The sequence below is a fragment of the Sinocyclocheilus grahami genome, unplaced genomic scaffold (assembly GCF_001515645.1).
Source record: "Sinocyclocheilus grahami isolate Dianchi unplaced genomic scaffold, SAMN03320097.WGS_v1.1 scaffold692.1, whole genome shotgun sequence".
Classification (NCBI taxonomy): domain Eukaryota; kingdom Metazoa; phylum Chordata; class Actinopteri; order Cypriniformes; family Cyprinidae; genus Sinocyclocheilus; species Sinocyclocheilus grahami.
Window position 1 is genome coordinate 238,481 of NW_015505871.1, and position 19,335 is coordinate 257,815.

Consider the following 19,335-nt stretch of genomic DNA (forward strand, 5'->3'; position numbering starts at 1 on the left):
GGTGAGTGCGATGGCCCGCAGCGAGAAACAGCTGCAGCACCTGCAAGAGAAGAGACAGAAGGAGCTGTGGAACCTGCTCAAAGTGGCCTGTGTATGCATACTATTCATACTCCTTCTACAGTATGCATGTGCGCACATGCACGATGCCGTGTGCTTGACTTGAGCGTGTGTGTGTTTTAGAGTAAAGTTCGTAGTCCAGTGAGCGGCAGTCCAGACGGAGGACGAACCCCGCCGGCCCCTGCACACCCGCTGATGTCCCACAGACCGTCCGACGTACCGCAGGCGTGAGTCCAGCTTCAGTGCATGAGACACTTTGCATGCATTTGCATGTTTCCATCATGAGTGTTGCTCTCTTGTGTGTGTGTGTGTTCAGAGACGAGTCTCTGCTTGTGATTGAGGAGAGCAAGATGTTTGAGAGCCGCCTGCAGAGTTTAGTGCAAGACACCATTGAGGAAACAGAGACCAGCATGCAGGTAACTCATTTGAGAAATATAGCTATTTGACTCGTATTTGTAGAGTTGTTACTGAATTTCAAATTCAGCAAAAATGAAATTTGCTAAAAAATGTGCTCACTCTCAGGCCATCCAAGATTAGGATGAGCTTGTTTCTTCATCAGATTTGGAGAAATGTAGCATTCTATCACTTGCTCAGCAATGGATGCTCTGCAGAGAATGGGTGCCGTCAGAATGAGAGTCCAAACAGCTGATAAAAACATCACAATAATCCACACCACTCCAGTCCATCAGTTCACATCTGGAGAAGACAAAAGCTGCCTGTCTGTAAGAAACAAATCCATCATTAAGACATTTTTAACTTCAAACCGTTGCTTCTGACTAAAATATAAGTCCATAATCCATAATAACGCTTCCTCCAGTGAAAAAGTCCATCTCCTGTTGTCCTCTCACAACAGAATCCACCTACATATTTGTTTCGTCTGTTCAGAACAGTTTTCTCTTGTAAACGCTGCTTAATCTGTGCAGATTTCTCTCCTGATTCAGATGAGATGACTTTTTCACTGGAGGAAGCGTTATTATGGATTATGGACTTATATTTTAGTCAGAAGCAACGGTTTGAAGTTAAAAATGTCTTAATGATGGATTTGTTTCTTACAAACACGCAGCTTTTGGCTTCTCCAGATGTTAACTGATGGACTGGAGTGGGGTGGATTACTTGTGGATTATTGTGATGTTTTTATCAGCTGTTTGGACTCTCATTCTGACGGCACCCATTCACTGCAGAGCATCCATTGCTGAGACACTGATGCAATGCTACATTTCTACAAATCTGATGAAGAAACAAGCTCATCCTAATCTTGGATGACCTGAGGGTGGGGACATTCTCAACAAATTTTTTTGAGTGAACTGTTCCTTTAAGAATGTTTCCTGAATCCAGCCACAGGAAACGTCCATAAAACGCACAGATCAGAGATTATATTCATCACTGACATTGATCTCTTTCTCTTTCAGATACTGAGAGAGTGGAAGTGGTTGAACGGGGGGCAGGATTTGGCTTGATCCTGAGGATACACAGGTTACCAGTGAGTGTTTGTCAAAAAGGGAACAAACATTACGCTGTTCTGCCACCAGCTGGCAGAAACACGATACTGCAGGCAGTGTGTGCTGACAATTCATTCCTGAGAAATCACACTCCAGTCATTTACTCAATGCATTTCTTACTTTTAAGAGGTTATAAACCCTTAAATATAGTTTTTTAATCATTTATGTTAATGTTAAGGATTCTTGCATCAGAATACTTGACCGTTTTCCAGCCTTTCTGATGTTTTCTATGCAAATTCACATTTTGTGCACATGTAATAGTGTAGTATAAATGTTGTTGGCTCCATGACAAATAGCTTGTGCTATACCTCATTTGTAAGTCACTCTGAATAAAAGCATCTGCTTATTGAATAAATTAAAATATAAATCCATCCTAATTCCTTATTACCTCACTGTGACTAGACAGACCAAGTGTCTGATCACTCAGTAGGTGTCAGTGTATAAATGTGGACATTTCATCCTTAATGATGCTATGAAGATTTCATGACAAAAAGGAAACCTTTCTAGATCACACACACATGAGCATGTGAACTTATGTAAAGTACAGTTTCATTAAGGGAAATTATGTTTATATGCTGAGAAAAAAATTGGTACACCGAAAAGGTTTTTTTACCCACAAACATTTTAAATAAAAATAAATCAAATGTATCCAAGTATTTTGTGTTCATGTTTTCTAGTGCAATTTCATTAAATGTCAAATAAATTAGCTTTTTAGTGCTTAAACTTCTTAAATATATCTAAAGTTATGAAAATTATTTTTATATGCCGAGAAACGTACAGCAGTGCATCACTTTTAGTATCACTGAGATATAGTTTTTATGAATATTTTGAATTAGTTTTTAATTTATATTTTGTTTTCATGTTAATTTTACTTTGTCATTTTTAATAGGTATATTTTCTATTCTTTTTTTTCAGTTTTAGTCTCTTTAGCGCGTGTTATTTCATGTTTTAGTTAACTATAATAGCACCGGTGTACAGGGTTTTTTCTACACACAAAAAAATTAATAAAATAAAACGTTTTATACAAGTATTTTGTCTGTACATGTTTTCTAGTGCAATTTAATTAAATGTAAACATTTTAGTACTTAAACTTCTGAAATATATCTAAAGTTATGAAAATAGGCAGATAATTTTTTTTTGTAATTTTTGGTGTTTTTGTCTTTTTTTTTTTATATATGTATATTTTTTATAAATTTTTCCCCCTTCCAGTTTTTGTTAATGTTTTTTTTAATTTTTTTTAAAGGTTTTAGTTAACTCTAATAACACTGGTGTACAGGGTTTTTATACACAAAAAACAAAAATAAAAAAGATTAGGTATTTTGCTTACGTTTTTTTTTTCTAGTGTAATTTCATTTAATGTTGAAACATTAGAATTTTTTACTACATGAACAGTGTTTGCTTTCTAAAAAGCAAATGAAACGAGGTTTTATTCAGTCAACATTCCTCTTTATTGAGTTCCACAACATCAGTTCTCCTTCTAGTCCTCTGCTTTCAACATAAATCACTTTTTTTATGGGGATAAAAACAAAAAAACTCATGGACCGTCCTCTAATAATTCCAGCCCACAAACACAGACAACAAACCTGTGATAAAACATTGTGCATTTGGCAATGTGGGCAAAAGTGAGGGGCTTGACATTTAGAGATGCGTTTCTGATTTATCATTAAACCCATGAACTAAAAGCACAACGTACACATCAGATCCTCTGTGACTGCTCAGAAACCAGAAACTCAGTATTTATCTAGTTAAAAAAAGAAATGATATGGTGCCACGTGTGTAACATTAAAAGCGCTATGATATGTTGACCAAGAGGAAGCTGTTGTCTAATAGTGAGCTGGTGATGGAGGATTGGTGTGGCCAGGAATCACTGATCCTGGTTCTTATTGGTTCTACAGGGGTTTTAAGGCCAGATTAGTTTAGGAGGAATTACGGGGGGAAAGGGTGACGTGTGTTTCTGCAGGGGCTGAAGTCGTGCCGTCAGCTCCCTGTGTTTCTTTACTTCCCATCAGTGCGTCTCTGTGTGGTTACACCTCCAGCTCGAAGCCCATGCCCACCTTATGTCCTCCGGCGTTGAAGTTCTTAGCGTCGATCAGAGCGGACAGAGTGAGTTTCACACCTGCGGAAGATACAGCATTTATTATGCTTCACTAGTACTTCTTATGTTGGCTTGACACGACATACTGAAATCCTTCTCCTCCTAGAGTGTTCCAGCTACAGCCACCAGACTCGACTCAGACCTTCAGACTGTTCGGCTTTCATGAACCAGACGATCAAAACCATGAAAAATCCCACAAGCTTTCAGTGAGCGGGTCAAAACCTTTGTATCACATGCAGAGTAAGAGAATAACACAGAAGATTTGAGCTGTCTATCACTAACAAAGGTTTCCAGATACCCTAGCATAACATGCTATACATGCTAAAAGATACTAGCAACATGTTAAAACAGGTGAGGGGCACGTTAAAACATGCTAGCAATGTGTTAAATATTGTTAGCAACACGCTAAACATACTAGGAATATGTTAAAACATACTAACAACATGCTAGCAATGTGTAAAATGTTAATAAAATGCTAAAACATGCTAGCAACATGTTAAAACATACTAAGGAACATGCTAACATGCTATCAACATGTTAAATATTGATAACAACATGTTAAAAACATGCTAGCAACAAATGTTAAAATAGGTTAGTGGCATGTTAAAAAATGCTAGCAACGTGCTAAAACATACTAGCAACATACTAACATGCTATCGTGTAAAGTTTTGTTAACAATACGCTAAAACAAGTTAGCAAAATGCTAAAACAGGTTATCGACATGTTAAAACATGCTAGCAACACGTTAAAACATTCTAGGAATATGTTAAAACATACTAACAACATGCTATCAACGTGTAAAATGTTACTAACATGCTAAAACAGGTTAACAACATGTTCAACGTGTTAGCAAACGTGTTAAATATTGCTAGCAACATGCTAAAACATACTAAGCAACATGCTAACAACATGTTAAATATTGCTAACATGCTAAAACAGGTTAGTGACATGTTAAAACATGCTAGCAACATACTAACATGCTATCGTGTTGTTTTAACAATATGCTAAAACAGGTTATCGACATGTTAAAACATGCTAGCAACATGATAAAGCAGGTTAGCAACATGCTAAAACAGGTAAAAACATGCTGAAAATGTTAGAAACATGCTCAAACATGTTAGCAACATGCTTGCAACATGTTAGCAATGTGCTAAAATATGCAAACAATGTGCTAGATCATTCTAGCAACATGCTAAATCATGTTTACAACTTGCTTTTTATCAACGTGTTAGAACATGTTAATACAATTTTACTGGCTTTGAGTAAAATCTTCAAACTTCCAAGCTTTTCAAGCCAACAAACTTTAATATTCAGACATTCATCCTTTAACGAGAGGAGTAATGACATGAAGGTGTTTGCTCACCTGGCCGGAGGCTCTGTGTGTATCCTACTCCAACCAGACTAGCGTTGTTGACTTTGGCCTGAACAGAGACACAGGGTTATCATCTACAGTCAGTGACACTGGTCAGCTGTTATAGGATTATGGTTTGTGCTCACAGAGATGGAGGAGTCTTTATCTAGCTGGTATTTAGCAGCGATGCCAAAGCGTGTGTTGTTACTGCCTGCGGTCCAGGCCAGATTGACCGCCGTCTCCAACTGACCGTTCACCTTCTGATAGATGGAGCCGCCGAACTCTGTGCCATCATTACTGCAGCAAACAACACCATTAACTTCAGAACACTACACTAGCAGTCAAAAGCTTCTGAACAGTTAGATTTTTTATGTTTTTAAAGAAGTCTCTTCTGCTCACCAAGCCTGCATTTATTTGATCGTTCCTCAAATCTTGCCCTGGAGGGTTTAGCTCCAACCATGATCAAAGTCACCTACCTGTGATTTTCTAATGATCCTGAAGACATTGATTAGCATGCTCAGGTGTGTTTGAGTAGGGGGGGGATAGATATTAATGCTTTTATTTAGCAAGGATGCTTTAAATTGATCAAAAGTGATGATAAAGACATTTATAATGTTACAAAAGATTTCTATTTCAGATAAATGCTGCTCTTCTGAACTTTCTATTCATCAAAGAAACCTGAAAAAATTCTACTCCGCCGTTTTCAACATCATAATAATAATGTTTTTGAGCAGCAAATAAGAATATTAGAATGATTTCTGAAGGATCACGTGACTGCAGTAATGATGCTAAAAATTCAGCTTTGAAATCACAGGAATAAATTACATTTTAAAATATATTCACATAGAAAACAGTTATTTTGACTAGATATTTCAGAATTTGACTGTACTTTGAATCAAATAAATGCAGGCTTGGTGAGCAGAAGAGACTTCTTTAAAAAAAACATTAACAATCTTACTGTTCAAAAACTTTGGACTGGTAGTGTACATACTGTTAATCACATCTCATTAGCACTATGAGCCAGCATTATTATCGTTAACTAAAACCATAAAAAAATTAATACTTGAAATGTTAACTGAAATGAAAACACTTTTAATGTGAATGTTGCTCAAGTGTTTCCTCACACATTGGTGTGTAGCTGGAAGTCTCCTGCCTTGTAGCCCAAAGCGAAGTTGTTCTGGGCCAGTTTGGACTTGGCCGTGTCGAAGGCCATCTGATACCCAGCCAGCCAGCCCTCATAACCCAGAACGGCTGCGGCGTGAATCGTCGGTCCAGCCAGGTCGAAATCTATATCACAGCCCACATTCATGTAATCACGCTTATAGCCCGTCTTCAGCTTACCGCTCTTCTTCCTGAAGAAGATAGCAGAGAGAGGATGACAGTGCAGTTACTGAATAGGTGGAACTGACAATAGAAAATGACAGAATTTGATTGGCTGTTTCTCAGTGCGGCTCATTTCAGTAGCTCACACAGCAGGAAGGAAACACAGGGAAAATATATATTTCAATAATGTCTCTCACAGTTATATCGTTGGGTAATTATACTGTATATAAAATGCGGGCATCAGGGAGCCGCTATTAATATGCGGGGCATTGAAACACCATTGAATGCACGATCGCGTTTTACTTTCACTTTCGAAATTTGCGATCACATGTGATCTGTGTAAACTACAGCGGCAGTACCACACATTTTACAAGATCAGATGCTTTTCAGTGGTGCTCAGGATCTGTAAATCGTCCTCAGTCATCTCTCCTTACTCTGTTTATGTGGTAAGTGAAATCTTATGTACTGTAATGTAACAGGCTACCGCTAGCAAGCAGCTAACATGTCCCTTTAGTGGCTCGCATTATTTTATTAGAACGCGTGTTATTTGTTTTCCGTGCCTCTCTGAATACAGACACCAACCCATCCCTGCACATCACATCCCCTGCACAGCCTGGAACATAACATTTATTTCCATGATCTGCCATTTTCGCTATTATCCTCGCTTGTTTCTTCACAATACCTGCAGAACTTAGAACTTAGAACATGGGCTGGTATATGCAAATGTTGGGGGCGTAACTATTATGCTGCGTTCAAGTCCTCCTGGGACGTTCGTACTAGGAGTTGACAAGTCGTAATTACGACGTCAGGTGCGTTCAAGTCAGTTTAGTCGGCATAAGATGGCGGTGTACCTTCTTTTAATAAATTACAAGAAAATACAACAGGGTCTGTTAACTCTGCTTATAGAAAATGAAGAGCAAAGAATTCGATTTAATTAAAGAATTAATATTTTTAAAAAGTAATTTATGAAGCCACTTTAATCCGTATCGCATAAAAACTTATTAATTGTTATATTACAATCCTGCCACATTCAAAAAGCGTATTTTTTGTAAATAAAAAGCCTGACAATGTCACCGCTTAATACCTATAAGTATTGTGATTTATGTTTTACTTTGGCAATCTTTATAGGACAACTAAACTATCAATTTAAACAAAAATTTACCGTCAACTACAGACGTTGCATCCATCGATTCCGCCATGTTTCTCATTGACATGCCCCCAACTCGGAAACTCGGGGCTTAAAGAAAAAGAGTTTCCCACTCGTAATAACGACTTTGTGGTGGCATTCATGTGTGTTCAACTCGTAAATATGATCTATCCGACATGACTTGAACGCACCATTAGTGTTCCCGACTGTAACGTCACAGTCGGTGTTATGTTCTGATTCGCCTATTTTTCATAGGTCTTTTGCATGCACGAGATTTACATAAGGAGGAGGAAACAATGGTGTATGTCATTTCCATGTACAGAACTGTTATTATTCAGCTATGCCAAGGTAAACACAGTTTTCCATTCTATGGCACCTTTAAGACTTTTATTTTATATTATTAAAATCTTTAATTTTATTAAGATAATTATTGTTTTTTTATTTTATTAATATATCTTTATTTATTTTTATTGTATATTTTTCATTAACTAAAAATAATATCATTCATATTCTTTATCCTAATTTAATATTCAATACTGTCACATTACGCTGTTGAGGAAGCACAGGAGGCACGAGTAAACGAGAACGGTCTTTAATAAAGGAAACTCAGGAGATAATCCACAATAGGAGCTAAAGCCAACACACGTAGAGAACGAGTAGACCTGACAAACACAAACGGAACAGACTAGGACTTGAGTACACAGGGAAATGAGGATAATTAACTAAACACAGCTGGAAACAAATGATGAACTAATGAGGGAACCTAATGGAAACAGGAAGGACCAAAAAAAGGAAACACAGGACCAGAAACGGGCAAAACACGACACAAACAAGTCCAGAATCCTGACAAATACAGCAAAACATGGCGACAAGTCACATTTCAAAATACATCATCCAAATCAACAAAATATAACTTTTATTTTAAAAAAAAGTTACTTATTTTTTATTAAGACCTTTATTTTATTAGTTTTTAATTTTATTAAGAGTTGTATTGTTTTATTTTTATTAATATATTTTATTTTTAAATATAATTTTTTAAATAAAGAATAATATCATCCATGTTCATGATCTTAATTTAATATTCAATACATCAAAACATGGCGACAATTCACAATTCAAAATGCAAAATCCAAAAAAGTTACTTTTTTATTATAGTGACTTTTTAATAATAAAACTTAATCTTTTGTCCAATTAAAGTGTTCACATACCCAGTGTTGGGCACAAATGAAGTGTCCAGTCCCAGCTTCAGACCTTTGGCCAGCTACACAGAAACAAGACAAAACAGTGCATTATTTAATAGGGGTGGGAATCGCAGGGTACCTCACGATATGATACGAATCACGATACATGGCTCACGATAATACCACGATACTACGATTCTGCGATAATCGATATATTGCGAGACAATTCTATAATGATGCATCACGATATCTGTCTAACTATGAAAACAAAATGCCTGTGAACAAGTTAAGTGCAAGTTTTCTCTCTTTATTCAAGTCCAAACTGTTAGAAAACAGCACAAATGTTCTGTAAATCAAATTTAACATGCTAAGGAAATTAATCATTTTATTCTTGGACTCACTAAAATCTTACACTTTTCTTTGTGTAAACCAACACATTTAACTGCTTATCAACTTTATATATAGCCTATATATAAACCCGGTACATTTCAAAATTTACCTGGAGTGCTTTCTCAACCTCTCATCATAAAAACGGAGCCCCGCACACATGACATGCAGGGGAAAAAATAGCCATTCACATCGCCTCTTTTGCTCGCTCAGGTTCGTTATTTTAAATGTAGATGCGCGGCAAGCACACACACTGCACACTTCTGCGCCGAATTACGGCTCTGACAAGGTTTTGTTTCGTCGTCCATGCCATAGGTGCAGATTTATGTTTCTGCCGGTCGGTGCCCACTGCCTACTGCATAAAGCGCACTTGCAATATCTGAGAGAGAGGGAGAGAATCCAGTTTTGTTGACATAAAACCGGACGTGCCGGCGCCGCTCTCTCTCACTCATTTAGTGAGGTAAATCCACCTGTGATCCGAGCGGAGAGGTCAGGCTACTCACGGACTCAATATGCGCTCTGCAATGATAACGTGATCTATGCCTACAGTCCATGCTGATAGCTGTTCCGGGGCAATTTTTTAGTTCTCATCTCCATAAACATATATATAGCAGTAGAGCTAATACAGTGGCTGGAAATCTTCGGTTCCTCATACTTCCCCATCTTCATAGAGAACGCGGTTCATGGTTGCTCCGAGCGCTTTGGAAAGAAGGTGGAAATGGCACGGCTGTGATTTCTACACATTTTTTAGATGCTGGGAGCAGGGAAATCTATATAGAGCGCCTTATTGTTGTAATATATTGTAGTATTGTATTGTAGTAAAATATCGATATTTGGCACCAGATATCGATTCTCGTATCGCATGGGAAGGACAACGATATATCGACATATTGATATATTGTCCCACCCCTATTATTTAACCATTTAAAAGCTTTAGGCATAACGTTAGGTTTGGCGACCTGGACTCACCTGATCTTCCAGAGTCACTTCAGTGGTCAGAACATTATCTGTGTTCCACTTCTGGTTCAAAGTCAAGCCCAGATCCTTCACTTTGTACTTGGTCTCCAGGTTTCCAGCCGCCTTTCCGGTGTCAACATTCTTGGACTCACTAAAAGCTTACACTTTTCTTTGTGAGTAAACCAACACATTTAACTGCTTATCAACTTTATATATAGCCTATATATAAACCCGGTACATTTCAAAATTTACCTGGAGTGCTTTCTCAACCTTTCCTCTCCTCTCCTCTAATCATAAAAATGGAGCCCCGCACACGTGACATGCAGTGGAAAAAATAGCCATTCACATCGCCTCTTTTGCTCGCTCAGGTTCGTTATTTTAAATGTAGACATGTGGCAAGCACACACACAGCACACTTCTGCGCCACATTACGGCTCTGACGAGGTTTTGTTTCGTCTTCCATGCCATAGGTGCAGATTTATGTTTCTGCCGGTCGGTGCCCACTGCCTACTGCATAATTTGCAATTATAATTTGCCCACTTGCAATATCTGAGAGAGAGGGAGAGAATCCAGTTTTGTTGACATAAAACTGGACAGGCCGGCGCCGCTCTCTCTCACTCATTTAGTGAGGTAAATCCACCTGCGATGCGAGCGGAGAGGTCAGGCTACTCACGGACTCAATATGCGCTCTGCAATGATAATGTGATCTATGCCTACAGTCCACGCTGATAGCTGTTCTCCATAAACATATATATAGCAGTAGAGCTAATACAGTGGCTGGAAATCTGTTTATCCTTCGGTTCCTCATACTTCCCCATCTTCATAGAGAACGCGGTTCATGGTTGCTCAGAGCGCTTTGGAAATAAGGTGGAAATGGCGCGGCCGTGATTTCCACGCATTTTTTAGATGCTGGGAGCAGGGAAATCTATATAGAGCGCCTTATTGTTGTAATATATTGTAGTATTGTATTGTAGTAAAATATCGATATTTGGCGCCAGATATCGATTCTCGTATCGCATGGAGAAGGACAACGATATATCGATATATTGTCCCATCCCTATTATTTAACCATTTAAACACTTTAGGCATAACGTTAGGATTGGCGACCTGGACTCACCTGATCTTCCAGAGTCACTTCAGTGGTCAGAACATTATCTGTGTTCCACTTCTGGTTCAAAGTCAAGCCCAGATCCTTCACTTTGTACTTGGTCTCCAGGTTTCCAGCCGCCTTTCCGGTGTCTGTGTTACTGGAGCCGCCGGAGGAGAACTCCTGAGAACAATTTTTGTTTTATTTATTTCAGTTAAAGTCGTTTTAGTTTTATTTTATTGTTTTAGATGAGTATAATAACCCTACAGATGCATCACACCAGGATGGGATCGGTCATATAATGACTGATTTTGAACAATGCATTTAACTTCAAGCAGCACATACAGTCGGATCTATAAGCTCAAATGCATATACATCAGTATTTGACCTAATTCTACAAACTGCAGTATCAAGACTGTCTTAATCACTCCCAGATTATCTGAATGTGTGTGAATGTCCATGCTTCCAGCGAGCGTTATGACTCCCATGAGGCTCTGGGAAGGAAAACGAAGGCCTTTTTCTTCTAGAACTCTTTCCTGTCATTTAACATTTGATCTGAACCCATAATCCATCTATCAGAAGGTCAGTATTGATTCTCTTGTGTCAGTATCACGTTACAGAAATCTGACTGAAATGACACTGAACAGTTCATGTTTGTGACACATTTAACAGTTATGTGGCTCTGTAAAGTCACTCACCATATCCTTTGCTGAAGATATCTTTGGCAGATTTGCCGAGGTCAGCGTACGCAGGGGGGGCGGCCATGTTTGCTGGACAAAAAAGAGACAAGAAGACACTTTAGAGACCCTTGAAGCTCATCGGTCGTGTGACATTGTGCACGTTAAGTTGCGCAACATGTTTATAACAGTCTACAAATACCAGCAGCGCACGCCTCCTGACAGACCAGTGTCTTACAGACGGCTGGAAGAACAGCTGACAGCTAAAGGCAGCAAGCTACAAGAGCTGTGCAGCGTTTGCTCTGATCATCTGCAGCGCTGCAGCCAGAAGCATGATAACAGCTCATTATTACACACTCACACTGCAGCGTAACAACTATCAGCCTGTTGCTACACACACACACACAGGGTTCTTTAAAGGAAAGTTCTGGGTTCAGTACTAGTTCTACAGTATATTGTTCATTACCACAGACAATCAGATTTATAGTGATGCATAAGGACTGAAGTGCTTGGTGCTCGTGTACCAGAGGGTTTAAAGCCAAACTGCACAGCTTGTGTTATGTTCATTTTTTTTTATTTGAGCTGGAAAATTACATAATTATCCTGAAATTAAAGGATTGAATGTTTCGTTACGCATTACAGATGTAATTCTTGCGAGGATGTGGTTCATATGTAACGTGAAAATTACCATGTTTAATCTGCCTATCTATCTATCTATCTATTGATCTGTCTATCTATCTATCTGTTTGTCTGTCTATCTGTCTGTCTATCTATTGATCTGTCTATCTATCTATCTATCTATCTATCTATCTGTTTGTCTGTCTATCTATTGATCTGTCTGTCTGTCTATCTATCTATTGATCTGTTTGTCTATCTATCTATCTATCTGTCTGTCTGTCTGTCTATCTATCTATTGATCTGTCTGTCTGTCTGTCTGTGTAAGGTTGTTGTTGGTACGTCTTCTCTCTGTCCGTCACTCACCGCATGTCTTTGGCTTGCAGTGATGGCAGCTCTCACTGCTTCCTTTCTGCGTCTGTCCTTTCTCAGACATGATCTGGGGTCAGAGATCACAATCAAACACACACCATCAACCACAGCACACTGTGTACCTGCATAACACAATGCCTTTTTCTTCTAGAACTCTTTTCTGTCATTTAACATTTGACCTGAACCCATAATCCATCTATCAGAAGGTCAGTATTGATTCTCTTGTGTCAGTATCACGTTACAGAAATCTGACTGAAATGACACTGAACAGTTCATGTTTGTGACACATTTAACAGTTATGTGGCTCTGTAAAGTCACTCACCATATCCTTTGCTGAAGATATCTTTGGCAGATTTGCCGAGGTCAGCGTACGCAGGGGGGGCGGCCATGTTTGCTGGACAAAAAAGAGACAAGGAGACACTTTAGAGACGCTTGAAGCTCATCGGTCGTGTGACATTGTGCACGTTAAGTTGCGCAACATGTTTATAACAGTCTACAAATACCAGCAGCGCACGCCTCCTGACAGACCAGTGTCTTACAGACGGCTGGAAGAACAGCTGACAGCTAAAGGCAGCAAGCTACAGGAGCTGTGCAGCGTTTGCTCTGATCATCTGCAGCGCTGCAGCCAGAAGCATGATAACAGCTCATTATTACACACACTCACACTGCAGCGTAACAACTATCAGCCTGTTGCTACACACACACACACAGGGCTCTTTAAAGGAAAGTTCTGGGTTCAGTACTAGTTCTACAGTATATAGTTCATTACCACAGACAATCAGATTTATAGTGATGCATAAGGACTGAAGTGCTTGGTGCTCGTGTACCAGAGGGTTTAAAGCCAAACTGCACAGCTTGTGTTATGTTCATTTTTTTTTATTTGAGCTGAATAATTACATAATTATCCTGAAATTAAAGGATTGAATGTTTCGTTACGCATTACAGATGTAATTCTTGCGAGGATGTGGTTCATATGTAACGTGAAAATTACCATGTTTAATCTGCCTATCTATCTATCGATCTGTCTGTCTGTCTATCTATCTATCTATCTGTTTGTCTGTCTATCTATTGATCTGTCTATCTATCTATTGATCTGTCTGTCTGTCTATCTATCTATCTATCTGTTTGTCTGTCTATCTGTCTGTCTATCTATTGATCTGTCTGTCTATCTATCTATCTATCTGTCTGTCTGAATGTCTGTCTATCTATCTGTCTGTCTGTCTATCTATCTATTGATCTGTCTTGTCTGTGTGAGGTTGTTGTTGGTCCGTCTTCTCTCTGTCCGTCACTCACCGCATGTCTTTGGCTTGCAGTGATGGCAGCTCTCACTGCTTCCTTTCTGCGTCTGTCCTTTCTCAGACATGATCTTTGAATTATTAGCTTGTGTATTTGTGGCGTATTGAGTAATGTCGCGGTGCAGAATGCTTTGAGGATAAATCAGTAAAAGCCTACCGTGTTTGCCGTGTCGATGTTTCAGTGCAGCGCGAAAGGACAGACTGAAGGGGAACAGACGCGTCGCCAACCGCGCATGCGCAATCTGCAGCCTTTTTCTAACGGACGCGAACCGCGCATGCGCAGCCTATTTTTCCTCCTCGGTTATGTAAATGTATATGATATTTAACTTTACTTCTCCTGAAAAACCACGTTATTATTCACCCAGATTTGTGCAAACCTCTAAAAGAATGAAGACTGCAATGATTTTATAAATGTCCACATTGAATATATAAAGACACATATTAATTTCAGTTATAGTAATTCCAATCCTACTACTAATAATTGTATTTACTGTGCGTATATATATATATTATAAATGCATGCTTTTAATACACACTCACATGCACACTTGTCTATTTTAATATATATACATATAGTTTTTTATGTCATGACAAAACATTTAACAACAAATACAATTGCTACAATAAACATTTATATACAAAATCAAAATTCTATATAGTATACTGTTTACTTATGTACCCCAGTGATACTACTAAATAATATGGTTAGCGTATTTATTGTAATATGCAGCTCAGTGTTGGGGAAAGTTACTTTTAAAAGTAATGCATTATTGCGTTACAAAGTAAGTAATTTCGTTACTTAGTTACTTTTTATGGAAAGTAATGCGTTACGTTACTTTTGCGTTACATTTAAAATCTGGACAGGGCTTGCTTGTTTGTTTTTAAAATAAAAAAGTTATATTTCTGGCGGGTGCTGTGTGTACATTAATGAGGAAAAAAATTAACTTAAATGATTTTAGCAAATGGCTGCAATATAACAAAGAGTGAAAAATGTAAGGGGTCTGAATACTTTCCGTACCCACTGTATATATATAATGAAGCTATATTATATAAATGAGTGATTATCACTGATCTATAATAGAGAACTTCAGTCATGTATAGATCAGTGGTGATTATGTGTGATCCATAAGGTTGCACCGCTGCTGTCTCTTTAAGGCGTTGTTGCCATGGTGAAGCTTATATTAGTCCTGCTTGCTAAAAGCTGATGTAAATGAATGCGTGTTTATTTTATGATAATTACCTGTTGACCTCATCATTAGACTGATATTAAAAGCATTCTGGCCAGAATGTAAAACATTTAATATATACATGTCTAATATAATTAATAATAAAAGAGAAATTAGTATAATTATAAGTAAAACATAATAATTATATTAACTTTTAAAATCTTAAATTATATTAACGCTGAATGTTAAGAGCGTTTTGGTCTGAATATAAAACATATAGATATATACTATAAAATATTATAATTATATTAACTTTTATAAATATTAAATTAAAGAAAATGAAAATAATTAATATATAAATTAATTATAATATAAATAATAAAATGGAAATATATGTACTCATAAATAAAACATAGTAATTATTTTAACTTTTAAAATATTAAGTTATATTAACCCCATTTGCAGAGTACCTTTTGTGCATTATGAAACAAGTTTGATTTTAAAGGGTTAGTTCACCCAAAAATGAAAATTAGGCTGTGTTTTACTCATCCTCGAAGCATCCTAGGTGTATATGACTTTCTTCTTTCTTACGAATCCAGTCGGAGTTATATTAAGAATTGTCCTGGCTATTCCAAGCTCTATCATTGCAGTCAGTGGGTGTTGCAGTGCTACAGTCCAAAAGTTGTCAAATAAAGCACGCATTCATAATAAAACGTGCCACACACGGCTCCGGGGGGTGAATAAAGGCCTCCTGTAGCGAATCCATGCGTTTTTGTAAGAAAAATATCCATATTTCAAATGTAATAAACAGTTTTCTCTCACTTCTGCCAACTGTTATATGCGGAAAACGAGCCGGCGGATGACGTAAGACGTCGGCGTTGCGTGATTAGTGACGAATGCGGAGAGACAACAAAACAAAACGCCGGTCACGAATTAGAAGTACAAACCGAAGATTTGCAAAGAAAATGTCGGAGGATTTCGATATAAGCCAAGAGGAGACTGGTTTTCCTTTGCTAAATTAAGGAAACTTTGCTTCCTTTGCTCCTGTTAACAAACTTGCGAGACTAGCATATCTCAGAGGCGCACGCGCTGCGCATACTTCATACGCCTTCCGCGTATATGAAAGATAACGGAAGTGAGAGAAAAGTGTTTATTATGTTCGAAATATGGATATTTTTCTTATGAAAACACATGGATTCGCTACAAAGGGCCTTTGCATCATTGCATAATTTTGGATTAAACATTGACCGTCTCTCATTTGGTTCATCAGTCTGGAGCAGAGGAAGTTGCAGTGGAAGAAAGAGGAGGAGAAGAGGAGGAGAAACACTCCTGATCCGTCCGTTCCTGCTGGACACACTCAGATGTCTGAAAGAGAGAAACAGGAGACCCTGCAGTCCCTCGAAGACAGTCACGAACAGCTTCATGTTTAGTTGATTATTGATGAGAGGACTGATTGATTTGTGTGTGTCTGTAGCTCACAGGCCTCTGGTCAGTGAGCTGCAGTCTCTCCCCGTCAAAGCCGACACAATGAGCGTTCGCTCTCGACACGCTCAACTCGCCCAGCGGCTCTCAGAGGTCGAGGAGGCCATCAAAATCTTCTCACGGGATAAAGTCGACTCTTGAGAAACCACACTCATATCAAGCGGTTTCTTTTATATTTATGCATTTATTAGTTATTTGTTAAGAGCAGCAGCTGCTCTTTAGTTTCCTGAGTTCACTACATTTGAACGCTTGACACTATAAAGAGATTTGTGACTAAATGTGACGCATATTAGTGGCAGAAATCATTGATTTCATTTTTGCTATCATTTCATCATATGCTCTGGTTAGATCATTATGAGATTAAACAGCCATAATTATCAAAAAAGTCAAAATTATGAGATGAAAAGTCAAATATTATGAGAAAAACATCAAAATTATGACACACTAAGTATATAATTAAGTGAGATATTTTTTAATTATGACATAGAAGACATTTTTGTTAAAATTTTGATTGTTTGTTAAAAGTTCCATTCTCAAAATTATGACTTAGTGTGTAATAATTTTGACTTTATCTCATAACTATCTCATAATTATGTATGTATCTCATAAATTACTTTTGTTTCACCATTATGGCTTAGTATGTGACAGTTTTGACTCTATCTCATTAATATGACCTTTTATCTCATAATTCATAATTCATAATTATGATTTACCAAAGTATGATTTTTTTTTCTTATGTAGCAGATATGGGTTTCCATAGTATTTGGTGGATTTGTTTAAAAGTTCAGAATTGTCTGTAAATTATGGAATATTTACTTCTGGATTTTGTTATCAAAAGTATTTCTGCTGCCATGTACAGTAACAATTGTTGAATGTCTTCTATGGCAAGGTGCTGAACATAATGCTGTATGATATTAGCAAATCTTTATATTGAATAGTTTTGATGTGTCATTGAAATTAATTTGAGTATTGCAGTACTAAAAAGTGGCGCTTTTACACCTTTACACAAGTATCTGCACCAACCACAAAAACTCAAAAATACACAGTGTTTGTTTTATCATGCCAATGAAATCCCATAAATTACCCCAAAATATTCCAAAAAGTACTTTTTGTGGCGACTTTATTTATCAGCGACGGGGCGTGTTCGTAAATATTAAACGAAGGACTCTGATTGGTCGGTCGTAAGCGTAATGGGCGTGGCCTCCAAGCCCCGCCCCCGCCATATATTGCGTGGCTACAGTGCTAATGCTAAGGCTTTGTCCTGTACTCAGCTGTGGTCTTGAATGGTAGACCGTGAAAACAAACACATTTATCCACCCATATTTTAAATAACTCTCAACTATGAGTAAAAGAAAAGCGCCACAGGAAACTCTGAACGAAGGAATCACAGATTTTCTCATCGGTGAGTTTTGCTGATGGCAGCTCGGGTTAGCATGCGGCTAAGCTAACTGCACCTTTAAACGCCGAATGAATAGAAATAGAGCGCTTTTGCTGACAAAACGTCTTTTTGAAACAAGAAACTTCACTTTAGTGGGATGTTAGACCTATCTTTACACACAATTGGAAATAATACAGCAACGATCTCCGATTTTTGCAGTTTAATGCATGCTATCAGAGTGCAGTTTCAAGATTAGTGCTCCGTCTACAAAATAAAAGCACGCAGTGTTTATACTCACTTTTAATTTATAAATAAAACATCGAATATTTGACAATTATTTCCTACTATATATTTGTACTTCTGTTTAAATGTGTTTATGTCAAGCTTATTTGTTTGGTAGCCCAGCTTTGATCCAATTCTCCTGATTGTTTTGTTCATTTAATAAATGTCGAAAAGCATTTTATAGTAATATATTTCTAGGCATGTCTAAACGTTTAGTCTTAATGGTCTTTCTCGTTTCAGAATTGGCAAATTATGAGAGAAATGTCAACAGAGCCGTCCATAAATACAGTGCTTACAGGTAAGACAGTCTTATCTAATGTCTAATAATGTAATATATCATATCATAACTAGACATATGACATATGTAACTTATGTTTATACTCTGTCTGGTGTTTTCTGTTTCAGAAAAGCAGCGTCTGTGATCGCCAAATATCCTCAAAAGATCAAAAGTGGGGCAGAAGCAAAGAAACTGGTACAGATTCTTTGTTTTTACTAGTATTAAAGGGGTCATATGATGCTTTTTTAAAGATCATTATTTTGTGTATTTGGTGTATCAGAATATGTTGACATGCTTTAATGTTCAAAAAACACATTATTTTTCAAATACTGTACATTATTGTAGGTCCTCTATGCCCCGCCTCTCTCAAACGCTTCCTTTTCTACAAAGCCCCTCCTTCCGACAAGCGCAGTCTGCTCTGATTGGCCAGCTGACCCAGTGCATTGTGATTGGCCGAACACCACAAGCACTCGTCGGAAATGTAACGCCCCTTACCATAATCACCAGCTTCAGCTTTCAAAAGAAATGTAAAGACAGTAAAAAATGTCATTAGTTTAACCATCAGTTCAAGCCCGAAAGGGGAACAGAGTCGCGTGACAGACACAGTGATGAAGCTGGTATGTGTTTGCAGTACACAAGCCACGGTTAAGTACTGACTCCACTGTGATGTGACCCTGTCTCTCTCTCTCACGCACGCACGCACGCAC

General features: G+C 37.9%; 3 protein-coding genes and 1 long non-coding RNA gene across 5 annotated transcripts in view; 3 read left to right on the top strand and 1 right to left on the bottom strand.

The window, feature by feature from the left end:
- LOC107559563 (inhibitor of nuclear factor kappa-B kinase subunit beta-like) overlaps positions 1-2,168 on the top strand; it is a 2,326-nt gene extending 158 nt beyond the window's left edge. The window contains exons 2-5 of the mRNA XM_016243447.1: positions 7-91; positions 181-284; positions 374-473; positions 1,467-2,168. Coding sequence (XP_016098933.1) covers positions 7-91; positions 181-284; positions 374-473; positions 1,467-1,514 — 337 coding nt within the window. The 3' untranslated portion in view covers positions 1,515-2,168. The remainder of the gene's footprint in view (positions 1-6; positions 92-180; positions 285-373; positions 474-1,466) is intronic.
- An 817-nt stretch (positions 2,169-2,985) lies between these two features.
- On the bottom strand, positions 2,986-14,296 carry LOC107559564 (voltage-dependent anion-selective channel protein 2-like). The gene is made up of 10 exons (XM_016243448.1): positions 14,201-14,296; positions 14,042-14,114; positions 13,071-13,142; positions 12,743-12,870; positions 11,115-11,264; positions 8,681-8,733; positions 6,127-6,354; positions 5,149-5,299; positions 5,015-5,072; positions 2,986-3,672 (listed from the first exon to the last, which is right to left on the bottom strand). The coding sequence occupies exons 2-10, from the start codon at positions 14,109-14,111 to the stop codon at positions 3,581-3,583; spliced, it is 1,002 nt and encodes a 333-aa protein (XP_016098934.1). The 5' UTR covers positions 14,112-14,114; positions 14,201-14,296; the 3' UTR covers positions 2,986-3,580.
- Positions 14,297-16,485: 2,189 nt separating this feature from the next.
- On the top strand, positions 16,486-16,969 carry LOC107559582 (uncharacterized). Its single transcript, XR_001605638.1, has 2 exons — positions 16,486-16,616; positions 16,684-16,969. It is a non-coding gene; the product is annotated as an uncharacterized lncRNA (long non-coding RNA).
- A 900-nt stretch (positions 16,970-17,869) lies between these two features.
- Positions 17,870-19,335, top strand: part of LOC107559597 (DNA polymerase beta) — an 11,010-nt gene continuing 9,544 nt past the window's right edge. The window contains exons 1-3 of one of the 2 annotated variants that reach the window (XM_016243484.1): positions 17,870-18,093; positions 18,592-18,649; positions 18,757-18,829. In XM_016243484.1, coding sequence (XP_016098970.1) covers positions 18,033-18,093; positions 18,592-18,649; positions 18,757-18,829 — 192 coding nt within the window. In that variant the 5' untranslated portion in view covers positions 17,870-18,032. The remainder of the gene's footprint in view (positions 18,094-18,591; positions 18,650-18,756; positions 18,830-19,335) is intronic. The other variant, XM_016243485.1, reaches the window with a different exon arrangement.

What these genes read in the sequence shown, in the direction of transcription:
- LOC107559564 (XM_016243448.1), bottom strand. Translation starts at nt 14,111, where the DNA reads ATGTCTGAGAAAGGACAGACGCAGAAAGGAAGCAGTGAGAGCTGCCAT. An exon ending in CTGCAAGCCAAAGACATGCG is followed by an intron (nt 13,143 to 14,041) that starts GTGAGTGACGGA and finishes TTTTTTGTCCAG; the next exon opens with CAAACATGGCCGCCCCCCCT. An exon ending in CACACAGAGCCTCCGGCCAG is followed by an intron (nt 3,673 to 5,014) that starts GTGAGCAAACAC and finishes TATCTTCCGCAG; the next exon opens with GTGTGAAACTCACTCTGTCC.